We start from the raw sequence: 12,915 nt of genomic DNA, 5'->3' as shown, positions 1-12,915 counted from the left end.
AAGCTAATTACATAGATATTACACTCAGTTTCAGAATCTTAAGAATTATATTCAATATGTTCAAAAAGTTTTAATAGAATTAATTCACAGTAAAAGTCAACAATTCCTATTCTCTGATTTTTGACAATAAACGTATGTAAGCATGAATTTCAAAATAGACTTTTTTAATGGTATATTGTATGTGAAAACATATGAAAGCATCCTGAGAATATTAAAATATGATCAGTGGTATGACATAAAACAGAAAAATAATATTTTTTTCCAAATCTATTAACTACATATTGTGACAAGGCAAGAAAACATAAAATAAAATTAAGACCTTGTCATCATTTTTTAACAAAAATGTTGCTCTTCTTTCTTATGATCATGAAACTATTAGGAAAGTCAGAAATATCAGTCTCTATTATTTTTCTATAACATAAAATTAAACCATATATGACAATGAATTAATTCTAAACATTCAGTATTCTGGATGGTTGACCAAAATGGTCAACTTAAAATCATTAAATTATTATGCAATTCGTAGTTGATTCATATTCATTGCTTCTCCTCATTTTTTTTTCTAACTCCTTGCTTTCATTGATGACAAACTTGAACAACGTATAGAGAATAAATGAAAGGATTCAACTAATCATAAAAACAGCAACTCCAAAAAAACCAAAACGAAAATAATGCCCCTTCCCAAAATCAACAATCAGTCAAATTACACCCTAAGGGGTTTAATTCCCAACCCCAGCCCCAAGTACTAAAATTAAAACTGTTAAGAACTAAATTGTCTCAAGTATCCTATTTTAAACTTCAGACTTCTGAATACGACAGGCTTATTTTATAAATGGGAAAATTTTTCTATCATTATACAATGCTGAATAAACAGTACCAAAAGAACTGAAGAGCCTTCTTCATCTAGAGCACTTTACATATTTACTTAACAATTTTCATAAACTCCCTAGAGGATAAGTATAATTAACACTATTTAATAATGAAGAAATTGAGGTTGAGGTCATATCTAGTAAGTTGTAGAAATAGGTTAAAATACAAGATTTATCTCATGCTAAAACCCATATGCCTTATATTAAATTTAACTTCAAAAAGATCATATCTGAGTCTCACTGATAACAGGAAATATGTCTGTTTTTTACTATAAGGAGTAAATTATCTGAGATCCAGATTTATACTGAGAAATGCGAAAGACATATTCCTGGGTTGAGCTTTGTACCATGTTCTTTTTAAATAAGTATCTATAGAGTATTTAGCATTCTACTTCCCTCTCAAAATTAAATACAATTTCAACGTTAGATATGTCAAATGCTAAAAGAAATGAGTATGGCTGAGAGTGAAAAGTTACGTATCTCCTAATAGAACATAATGACGGCAGCAATCAATGAAATTGTTTTTAAAAATTACACTTCATTAAATGTTCAGTAAGTCAAATTCACATTCTTGTTTAATAGGAAAGAATGGATTTTATCTTATGCTCTAACTTGAATTTTCAATGGTCAGTAATAATAAAGTTTTTCACACTAAAACATTATACAGGCACTCTGATATTTGTCTTATTTGATGATTATGCTCCAAGTTAGTGGTCAGCAAACTGTGACCCACACTTCAAATCTGCCCCATTGCCTGTTTTTATAAATACAGTTTTATTGAAGCACATCCATACCTATTCCTTTATATAACTGTCTATGGCTGCTTTTATATACAATAGCATATTTTTTTCATTAAATGCATATCTGTATATAATGCATGCATATTTTTAAAAACTCCACAAATTTAAACAAAATTACCAGATCACTCAAACATTAATTTCAAATGTTTCTATATATATCTAGGTTTAAAATTCTAGTGGCATCTACACGACAATGTTTCCCTTTGGTAATCTGTATATCATCAATGTTTTCTTTTTGGACTTATTCCTTCCAAAATTCTCTTTTGGTTTTTCATATTTTAAAACTAAGTCAAAGAGCTCCATATCTCCCAAATTACATTATCTTGTAATTTGCTTCTTTATCCACCTTCCTTCTTCCTAACTTTTTCCCTCTGTTATATTACAATCTTTAATAAGAATATTATACCACCAATGAACAGAAAACAACACCTCACAGTCAGCACCAATTATGTTTTTACCAGTATAAAGTGAGAGAAGGTTCTGATTGTTTCTTTTAAGGGAGCAATTTAATCAAAGAACATATAATCAGCTATGTTGTATAACCAGCAATAGATACAATCAGCTAATGGATCAAAATAATAGAAATATAGAGACAGAGACAATGAAGAAAAGTGTCTACAACTGAATGAATTCCCAAGTCTATGGAAAACAGTCTAGACAATAATTGGTTTCAAATTCCAAACTATAGTGGTCAAAACTGCACAGGTAATAAGCACCTCAAAATGTCATTATCTTTATTGTACATTTGTTATAAAATAAAAACTAAGCAAACATGGAAAGTGAAATAGTATATTACTCAATGTTAATTAATAATATACTTTATTAATTGAATATGTTCTCTATCTTGATAGAGACATTTTAGCTTTAAAATTTGGAAGACTATTTGGTAATATGAATATGTCAAACCTATACAAATTTTAATACCTAGTACTAAATTCATATAAAGATCACTTTCTGCCCTGCACAAAATTTTAAAATAATAATATATTTAAAGTGAATTCCAATACAACCTTTTAAAAATTTTGGACAACAAGTAATAATTTATTTATAAGAACTAAAACAAAATTTATATGTAGAAAAAAATGCCAGAAGGAAAACTTTTGATTTACTCAGTTTTTAATGTACAGAAGGGGAAAAAATGTTCCCTGCCCCATTTTTAAAATCATACACAATTCTCAATTTACTGGCATCTGGTACAAATCACCAGAGGAAATCAGAGATTGAAGAGAAGGGATGTTACACCAATCTCACAGGATAACTGCACTTTGCGGACACCATCAACCATTTTTCTTCCTGGCTCCATTTCCTTGCTTCAGTAAGTCAAATTCAAGTTCAATGTATAATAAGGCAGAATGAATTTATCTTAAGCTCTAAACTGAATTTCCAATGGTAATAAGTACTAAAGTTGCACACTACAATCTTATACTATGATACTGATATTTATTCCTAATTCCATTAAATAATTTCATGAAAGCCCCCATGGCGACCTGTCCTGCTGCCCTTGCTCCTGAACTAGCCTGCTTGTCTGTGTAGACTTTGAGAAAGTTCATAGATGAAACTGAACTATATGTGCCTGTGAGGAAAAGGACTATTGAGAATATAATCTTTTGCTGCTAATATTTAAGTTTCAAAGATGATTTGGGGATGGTGGCATTGACAAAAGAATAGTGAAAGAAAAAGAGTCATGTAGAAAAAGCTTGTAAATGATGAAATAAAGCCAGAGATCAATTTGGAAACACTATCTCACCAAGTAAAATACATCTTAAGAAAACAGCAGGCTTGCCTCTGGAGAAAGCATATTTTAGGGGCTTAAAGATGAGTTTCCAATACAGTAGCAAGAACACAGGTATATGGAAGGCACAGTTCTTTATTCTTTCCCATCTCAGAAAGCAGCTATACAGTCGATTTTTCTGATATACAGATCAGAGATATTTTTTAAAGTGACAACTAAAATATAAAGTTAGCACTGACCTATCGTATTTTAAATGATGTATATAATTAACATTAAATGCCTTTCAAACTATGGTACTGCAACAGCACCACGTAAATGTTAAACTTACAATGGATTACCGTGTTTTATAAACACTTTAATGTTTTATACAGAAAGAGAGCCAAAGCTGTATTTTGAAAAATAAATATTGAACCAGTAAATAAAGTCGGATAAAAATGCTATTAGAGGCCATGTGACTAACATCAAGTTTTCTGAGGCTTTTACGGATTATTAAATTTTTTAAGATAGCATATAAATGGTGTGCTATTTACACTCTTTCTATCTGAGGTGCCCAAGTTTTAAATAAGAAACACTCTAAGAACAATTACTTTGGTTCCCTTTTGGAAGAAAATTGCTGGCTTTAAGAGCAATCTCAGAGAACTGGAAGGTAAAACTCCTATATATAGTTTAAAATAATATTAAGTTTAGGAATAACATTTCAAGTAATTCATGAGACTTTGCATATCTATTAATGATTTTTTTCTAAATTTAGATTCATGACTCTAATTCATATACAATAAATATATACTTGTATTTAGAACTTCAGGATTTACAGAACAGAATTTTAAGAATTTATTATATTTGAAGGGATAAACAATATATAGAAAATAAAGTTAAATCATTGACAGTTATGGCTCTTCCTAAGAAGTATTCATCAGAATTATCAGAGAAATATTTTCATAAATTCACGTATGAACCCAATACTGACAAATAAAAGAAGTAGAAATATAAATGTAAGTGTATATTTATAAATATAACTTCATATGGTTAAAAGTTTCCTTAGATGAACTTGTCTTGTTAAAATCCATCTGTTTTACAATACAGAAACGACTGGCATGCGCTAGTCATGTAATTATAAAATATAACCACTAGATGGAGGCAAAGTACTTACAGTTGGAGATGTAGCCGCAGAGAGCAAAGGTAAAATTCCTCCACAAGCAATGATGATGTTGTCTACCATTTGGGAAATGAGGTGAATTGTGTTATGTACAAAAATGATATTTTCATTGCTATTGACAAAATCCATTACAGACTTTGTGGAATGGCTGAAAAATAGCAGAAAAACAAAACACATGAACAGTTTCTTGGCTTAAGAACAAAAAGTTTAGACAGTTTATTTATAATAACATTTTTAAAGTGAAAAATAGTGAAAAGCTAGGCAAATTTAAAATAAAGTTATTAGAAAAAAAATTTACAACTGAGATGTAATGTTACCAAAATTTAGCTACACAGGGTTATTTTGTGTCTAAGTGTATTACCTCATTATTTTGTTTCTGATATAAAAACACAATGTAATAGCCATATTCAAAGACATGTGAGTAGGTCAATGAATTTGGCTAAAAAAATTTATTTTTGTCAAAGCTTTTTGTTTTGTGGTGAAAGGCAGAACAACTGGATAGTTAAGTGAACGTTTTACTGCCTTTTAAGCAGTTTAAGTTTGGTACATCAACAGCCTGCAGCCCCTACCTCTGACCAGCCATAATGAGAAAACGTATACTACTAATCACAGAAGTGACATGACAGGGGGGTATAAATTAGTAAAAATTCAAGGACTTATTGAATAAAAAAGAAAAAAGACCTCAAAGGTCAGCAAGTGGAGCTTTCCCATACAAAACATGTTATGCAGATACTCAGAGAACTATACTGCTTTTGTTTGCTATTAGTCAAGAATATAAACTACTAATATTTTCTAACGGGGAAAAACAGAAATTACTCCACGATCAAATTTAAGTCAATGATTCTCACCTCTTTAGAATTGTAAAATATCATCTATTATATCTTAGACCTCAAGATGTTTTCCCTTGTCCTAAATACAAAGTGCAATCTTTTTAAAATTTTAAATTAGATAAAAAATGTGTTTGGGGAATTTTATAAGAACCCTTGAAAGAGAAAAAAAAAAAAAAGACACACAGTATGTTAATGGAAGGAAAATTGAGTATCACTCACTTGGGGTCTACTAATATTGTAATTAGTAAATTATACTATATATTTCCACACATTGATATTCGTGTTAACAGTGACGTATTTCATGTATTCCAGTTTCCTTATTTACCATACGTAGGTAATTTGGCATATAACAACACTAGCAATAAAAGAACTTTGTTTTTATACATGAGTAGACTTAAGGACAAATTGATCAAATAAAATCAGAAGTACCAACTTTCTATGGCAGACATTGGCTGCTTCCACAATAATTATTCTTTCCTTCCTGCTAACATCATCTAGATTTTGTTCCGTTATTGAACTAGGTCAGGTATAGAAAAGGTTGGCTTCTCCCCAGATAACTAGTGTTGCTTTGTATGGGCCAGCCATTCTAATCCCAACTCTTTGGCTGGTGATTGACTTACAGGAGAGCATATGATCCTGCTGGCACATGAGACATGGGAGGAGGGGGAGGATTTCTTAAGGTTTCTTTTAGGAGGAGGAGGAGGAGAAAAAGAAGAGAGAGAGGAGGATGCAAAGAGAAAAACAAAGGGAAGAAGGACATGGAGCAGGAAGAAGAGCCCCTGCCCTCTAGCTTGGGAAAGTGTCCTACCTACATGGATTTGGTGCTGCAAGCTGAAGCAGCCCCCTTGAATCTTGCAAGGAAAACTGTGAGAAACAGAGTGGCCATTTCTGTGCTGAGAATATCATGCCATTGACTGTCACTGATGGTGGGGAACTCTGTCACTTAGAGCCATCAACTTCCTAATTTATATGTTTGCACATATAAATGACTTACTCTCATAATTGATTAATTTGTCATGTATTTGCTATTAAAAATTAAATTGAAAGTGAGGCAAGGTAATGATTTAAATTACGTAGATTTCATTTTCTTTAAGTGATTATATTTGAACTGATAACTACTAACCACCTAAATGGTACAAGTTCTAAAAATAGACATCATAAGGTGATTTTAAATTTCAATAGTACATATGCATTATAATCTTATCAGCAAAACTAAAGTTAGTATGTGGCATTAATTTCAATAGGAAAAGAAAAAAATATGGAAATTTCTTTGAACCAAAACTGAATTTCTGTTGTTGTTAAAACTCTATTTCATATAGAACAGGCAATGCCAGATTTCAAAAGTGTCTTAAGCTTAAGTTCTTGGATACCTTTTGATATGAGCCTCAGGCCTTGTAACCTTTATGAAAATATTTATGTTTCTATAAAAAATTTCAGTTCAAATATTTTTAATGAATTTAATTTTAAGATTTATTCAATGATATAATTCACTTATGAATTAGTTCATGCCAGTAATTTAAAATATTAATTTTCTTAAGTGACAGAGACTTATTTATAGAAAAGCAATTTTCTACCTCCTCCAAACATGTACATCTGTTTCTAATGCAAACAGCAAATCCGTGAGAAGTCGCTGGTGCATTGGAGACCATTTGAACTCAGGAATACGAAACATTGTGGTGCGTGGACCTGGGCTGAACTGACGCCGCTGCTCCTCAGTCATGGGCATTCCTCGAAATCCTAAATCAACACGGAGATCTCTGTCTTGCTGTGTGACAGACCGGCCCTGAACAGCCTAGAGAGAGAAAAGGTGAACATTTGTCAAGTACAAATGAAATACTTTTCAAAACAAAAACATAAGTGTAGTAAAGTGAGTCAGTAAAGCTTTTGCATATGACTTAAGTAGGTTAGTAGATTTTACATACACTATTCACAGCTGATTCCCTGCACAGGAATCTTTTAGAGCTGAAAAGGCTATGATCATTACTTTTATTTTGCAGTTTCAGAAGCTAAGCAAGAAGTCAAATATGTAAGCTTAACACCAAAATACACTTTAAAAACCAAATCCTCTTTACCCCTGTTTATGGAGGTTTTACATTAGACCACATTTCTGCCTCATGAAAGTGAGCACATACGCAAAGTGAAATATACTGGCCTGTCATCCAATAATCATAATTAAAAACACAAGATTAAAAGAAATGTTTCTTGAACTGATTCAAGTTAACTTCAAAGTCAATTTCACTCACAATCTTTCAATTTAGAAAAACGTATGCATTTGAGAAGTTAGAAAAACAGAAAAATGCTTATGAACTCTGAACGAAAACCAGACAAGCCTACTGATCATTATGCTCAATAACAATGCAGCATACTTTCCTTTATTTAAATCTGTATCTAATTCAATATTGCCATCCCCTGGCAATTTATCACTGTAGTACAACTGCAACAAAAATGGAAATTGGCAGTTAACAGAGAAAAAATAAAGATACATTTTTCACACAGTATATATTATTAAGGATTCTTATTAGAGTACAAAGACACCAGTTAGGTATGGTTTACTCTTTATAACAGAACATGTTAATTTTCGATGACATTAAAAGGTAAGTGGAAAACCCAGAGAACAATAACAAAAAAAATCATTAAGGGTAAAAGTTTTCTTCAACTCTTAACTATAAGGTAGTAGTTAGCCTACAAAATAGGAAGTAGTCTTAAAACTCAAGCTCAACAATTAAAATCCATCTCTGAAAACATCACCCGTTTTTATCTTTACTCAGGTGTGGCCAAAGTGCAGCACTAACACTTTCCTACCACCAGGCCTAAGAGTCTTTCATTTTCTCATAACAAATTCCTATCCAACTGGTTGTAAGGAAAATTCTCACTGCTAATAATTCCAAATTCTCTCAACTATATTACCTACCTCACAGAGTTGTTGTGAGGATTAAATCTGAAAACATATAGCATAGTGCCTGGAACATAGCAGGCACTTGATTAATAACAGTTCCCTTTTCCCTTCCCCTTCATTTCATTTATCAGTTCAATTTGGGCTCCAAGTCCTCCTTTCTATAATCCACAGAATCAGGGTTGGGCCTGAAGCTTAAAAGGTTAAAATTAATCAAGTATTCAGAATGAATATCTCGAATACAAAATGTGTAAATGTAGTCACAGTCGTAAAATGTTAGAACTGGCAGAGCCCCTAACAGCCATTTGTTAATCTATCTAGTACAACCTATTGGACTGTGTAAGAAAATCCAGGCCCAGAGAGGTTGAGCGAAGTTACACAGACAGAATATGGCCGAGTTGGAAATATAATTCAGATATTTTAAATTTCTTTTATATGTACTACCATACTACTCAATTACATAAATTACTATTATATCACAATTAAACATAAACATAGCCTAACTGGTAAGAAATTACTCTGCTTTGGCACTAACAACTCAGTTTCTATTCAATGTATTTTTAGAACTCATGTACAATAACTTACTTGTGTTGTAGTAGTGGTCTGGATTTTTCGGATTTCCTTTCCTAATTCTTTGCCATCGTCAGATCTCTCAGTATCCGAAATTATACTTCCTGCATCAATGTTTGGTACAGTTTTGCTACCAGAAGACTCAGTTTCCAGAGTTGTAGCAGTCATTTCAGCATACTCTAATCCTTTAGATGATGACGCTAAGTCTCTTTCAGGAATACTGCTCATTCCATCTGAAGTTGTGTGGATTTTGAACTCTTTTTCTTCTATTATACTTGATGTACAAGTTAGGTCTACACTACCGGTCATGTGAGCAAGCAACCCAAGATCATCACTCACACCCAGATGTACTTGTGTGTCCTGAATATTTGGAATAATGTGATTGCTAGAAAGTTCAGGAAGGAGTTTCTCCTCCTGTTTGGGCATTTTATCAAAGAGAAATGATGTACTACTATTGGGAAGTTCGTCTTTCTCATCTGCTAATGTTATCAATGGACCATTATCCTTTTCTTCATTTTTTTTAATGATACCAACACTTCCATGTACATTGTTCTGGAGTTTCTCAACAGCAGCACTATATACATTATCCAACAAAGATTCAACCTCCACCAGGGCACCATTCTCTCCACCTACTAGAGTCTCTGGTGATAAATCCATATCATCCAGCTTTACTTCTGTTGCTTCTACTTTCTCTGCTTTTATATCAACTAAAAGGTCATGCACTTCCACATGTACACCACCTCCTGGTCTGTCTGAATTTCCAAGAATATCATCTGATACTTTTGTTGACATGAGCAAGTCTCTAGTGTCTGTGCTGACCGGGTAATCTGTCTCACTTTCTGGGCTCTGGCTTTGTGAAAGGTCTTCTATCTCTCGGATTTCCATTCCTCCTTTTGCTCCTGTTGTCTGTGATGAAAGACCAGAGATGGTGCTCACATTCCCTTTCTTTCCCTTTTTAATGTTTTCCTCCTCTTGTCTTTGATATTCTTCATACATTTTGGCCAGGTATTCCTTATGGGCTTCATAAGTGACCTTAGGAACAAGTGAAAAAGCATTAGGCATTTTATATATATGAAGAAGAAAGACAAAAATAAAATTAGGGTAATAATAGCAAAATGGTGCCAAGAATTTTAAGATTTCACACACACACATATTAATCCTAAGACAAGTGCTTCGTTTTATCAAGTAATTGCAAATAATCATCAAAAATAGTTATATATGACTTATGTGTTCAAAGACACAGAGGTAAACTAACAATATTAAAGTTTTACATAAGAGGTCTTTTTTTGAGATTAATATTTCAATGTTACCCTTACTTACTATGCCAGTTCAACTCCTATATATTTGAGGTATTTGAGCTAGAACAGAGAATTGGCTAATAATATACAGTATACAGAGTACTATGACTAGATCACTTTTCACCATCTATTACTCATATGTGTGCCGATTTTAACAACTGAAGCTAAAAAAAAACACGTATCTATAAGTATATATATATATATATATATATATATTTATAAACTTAAAACATCATAATTTTATCATTATATAGGCTACTTTAATTTGTTACTTTATATAGGCTTGTTTAGGAATAATCAGGATATATGTAAATAAGGTGTGATTAAAACATTCACGTTTTGAATGTTTAAATAAAAAAACTATTACAGTAAGACACATTGCTATTAATCCCCCTCAAAATACTCCCCCCTACTTCACACACACTTATTCCATCATTCTTGCCACTTTCTGAAGCAGTTCTGGAAGTCCTCTTTCGCAAATGTCTTAAGTTACACTGTCGTGGCTGCCTCGATGTCCTGAATCGATTCAAAACATTTACCTTTCATGGTCATTTTGACTTTGGGGAAAAGCCAGAAGTCTCACGGTGCCAAAGCCAGTGAATAAGGTGGATGAGGACACACTATAATGTTTTTATTTGACAAAAATTCCCGTACCAGAAGCGGTGTGTAACACAGCGCCTTTTCATTGTGATCACAAATTATGGTGAATGCTGCTGCTGAGTGCCATCTAATGGAAAGGCAGGGGTCATCAATACGAGAAGCGGGACGTCGAACCTTAGTAACAGTGTGTGACAAGTTTTACTGTGTTTGGTGCAGTCAATTGGGTGTGAGCTACAGTTGAGAGACAGTGTGTTTTAAAGTGTGCCATAAATCATCCTCCATCATGACAACGCTCCATGTCACACACTATTTCCAGTGCGGCAATTTCTGTCAAATGAAAATATTACAGTGTGTCCTCATCTACCTTATTCACTGGATCTGGCACTGTGCTACTTCTGGCTCTTCTCCAAAGTCAAAATTATTCAGGGCATTGAGGCAGCCACAACAGCACAGCTGAAGACACTCACTTAAGAGGACTTCCAGAACTGCTTCAGAAAGTGGCTAGAAGTATAGGATAACTATGGTCAAGTGAAGGGGAGTATTTTAAGGGAGATTAATGGCAATGTTCTTTTACTATAATAATTTTTTTTTAATTTAAACACTCACTGTATTGTTTAATCATACCTCGTATATGTGTTACATTAAAAATGCAACGTCTTTTCCTATAAAATACTATTTTCAAGTTTGTTAATGCAATAATAAAAGTAAGCTGCCAATATATTATACATTTTTTTAACAGAAATAAAAGCTCTTCTAAAATCTAAAAAAAAAAATCCAAACAAGTTTAAAATTTTTCCTTATAGGCACATATGGTAATTAATTTATGTTTAAATGATAGGATAACAAAATTTTAGGTTGAAAGGGACTTTCTTTGGCGATTATCTTGATACAAAAACCCCCTTCATTTTACAGAAGATGAAATCAAGTCCCAATAGCAGGTATTAGCAAACTATGTCCTCCTTTAACCAAAGATTAGATAGTATTTATAGATTTTTAGGATTAAAACTAAAGAAATGATAACGCACTAAAAATACCATTAAACTTAAATACTTTGAATGTATTTATTGAAAATAAAAATGATTTCTGATTACCTTTTAAAAGTCTTAAAAAGAATACAGCAAAGTCTATATCATGAAATATTCTTATAGGAAATAGCAGTTATGTTTTAGCTTTGAAAAGAGCAAATGGTTCAGACTCAGATCTGCTATAAAACCTGTGGGGTCACTTTTACAGTTTAAAATCCCGTATTTATAAACTTGGAGTTTTAATTAAATGATCTACAAAACACTTCAAGATCTAACAGTGTATGAACAAAGGGGGAAAAACCAAAAACAGAGAACCGGGATACAGTTGGCGATAATGGAAGACGCCCACAAGATGGCACCAGAAGAATGTTTGCAGCCATTCACTCCACAGCTGAAACCCTGATGCTATCAAACGCTAATTCCTGTTACCTTGGAATGGGCTATGGAGAGTGTATCCACCCAGACTCTCCAGCCTCCCCATTCATATTTTATTGCGTGATACAAAAGAATCCGGAAGATATTGTAGACCATCTCAGTAATCTTCTGTTCTTCAGAATTTTTTGGATTGATATAGCCAAGAGAAAACATCCAATCCTGCCACACTGAACACTGCAATAAACACCTAGTGGGGAAAAATAAACTCATTAAAAATACTTAAATTATATTATAATTGACTATTTTAAATTTAGATGAATAGTGAAAACATGACCTGACCTATGAAAAATACAGTCCACAATGATTGTGTACAATCATTGTGTACAATCATTGTGCACATTCTATACTCCATACCTGGAATGAGGTTCCCCCATTGTTCTGCCGGGAAAAATCCAAATTATCATTTAAAATTGCTTTCCTAAGTCTCCCAGTCAAATTTACTTATTATTTCTCTACTCCTTCATCACATGTAGCATTCACAGCACACTTGATAAGGTAACCATTGCTTTATCGTTGTTTTTCCCACTAAGTTGTACTAAGAAAACCTGTGCAGCAAGGTGCTTTATACACATTAGACGATCAATCAATATTTGTTAAATTAAAGACTCAGCCAGCAACCATGGCTCAGACTGTACCCAATGTCCTAGATCACAATCACTTATCAGACAAACTCAGGAAAAGCATGGCTGAATATGAGCAATTCCAAC

The 12,915-nt window shown here is 32.8% G+C and overlaps 1 protein-coding gene across 4 annotated transcripts in view; it reads right to left on the bottom strand.

Moving 5' to 3' along the window:
• NBEA (neurobeachin) overlaps window positions 1-12,915 on the bottom strand; it is a 656,028-nt gene that overhangs the window by 456,251 nt on the left and 186,862 nt on the right. For all 4 annotated transcript variants that reach the window (XM_081046841.1, XM_081046842.1, XM_081046843.1 and 1 more), the window contains exons 21-24: window positions 12,203-12,395; window positions 8,866-9,882; window positions 6,962-7,179; window positions 4,552-4,705 (exon numbers count right to left, since the gene is read on the bottom strand). In XM_081046841.1, coding sequence (XP_080902967.1) covers window positions 4,552-4,705; window positions 6,962-7,179; window positions 8,866-9,882; window positions 12,203-12,395 — 1,582 coding nt within the window. The remainder of the gene's footprint in view (window positions 1-4,551; window positions 4,706-6,961; window positions 7,180-8,865; window positions 9,883-12,202; window positions 12,396-12,915) is intronic.

This window comes from Rhinolophus hipposideros, assembly GCF_964194185.1.
Source record: "Rhinolophus hipposideros genome assembly, chromosome: 4".
NCBI classification, from domain to species: domain Eukaryota; kingdom Metazoa; phylum Chordata; class Mammalia; order Chiroptera; family Rhinolophidae; genus Rhinolophus; species Rhinolophus hipposideros.
Note: the sequence above shows the minus strand (reverse complement) of the source record. Positions and strands in the feature narration are given on the sequence as shown.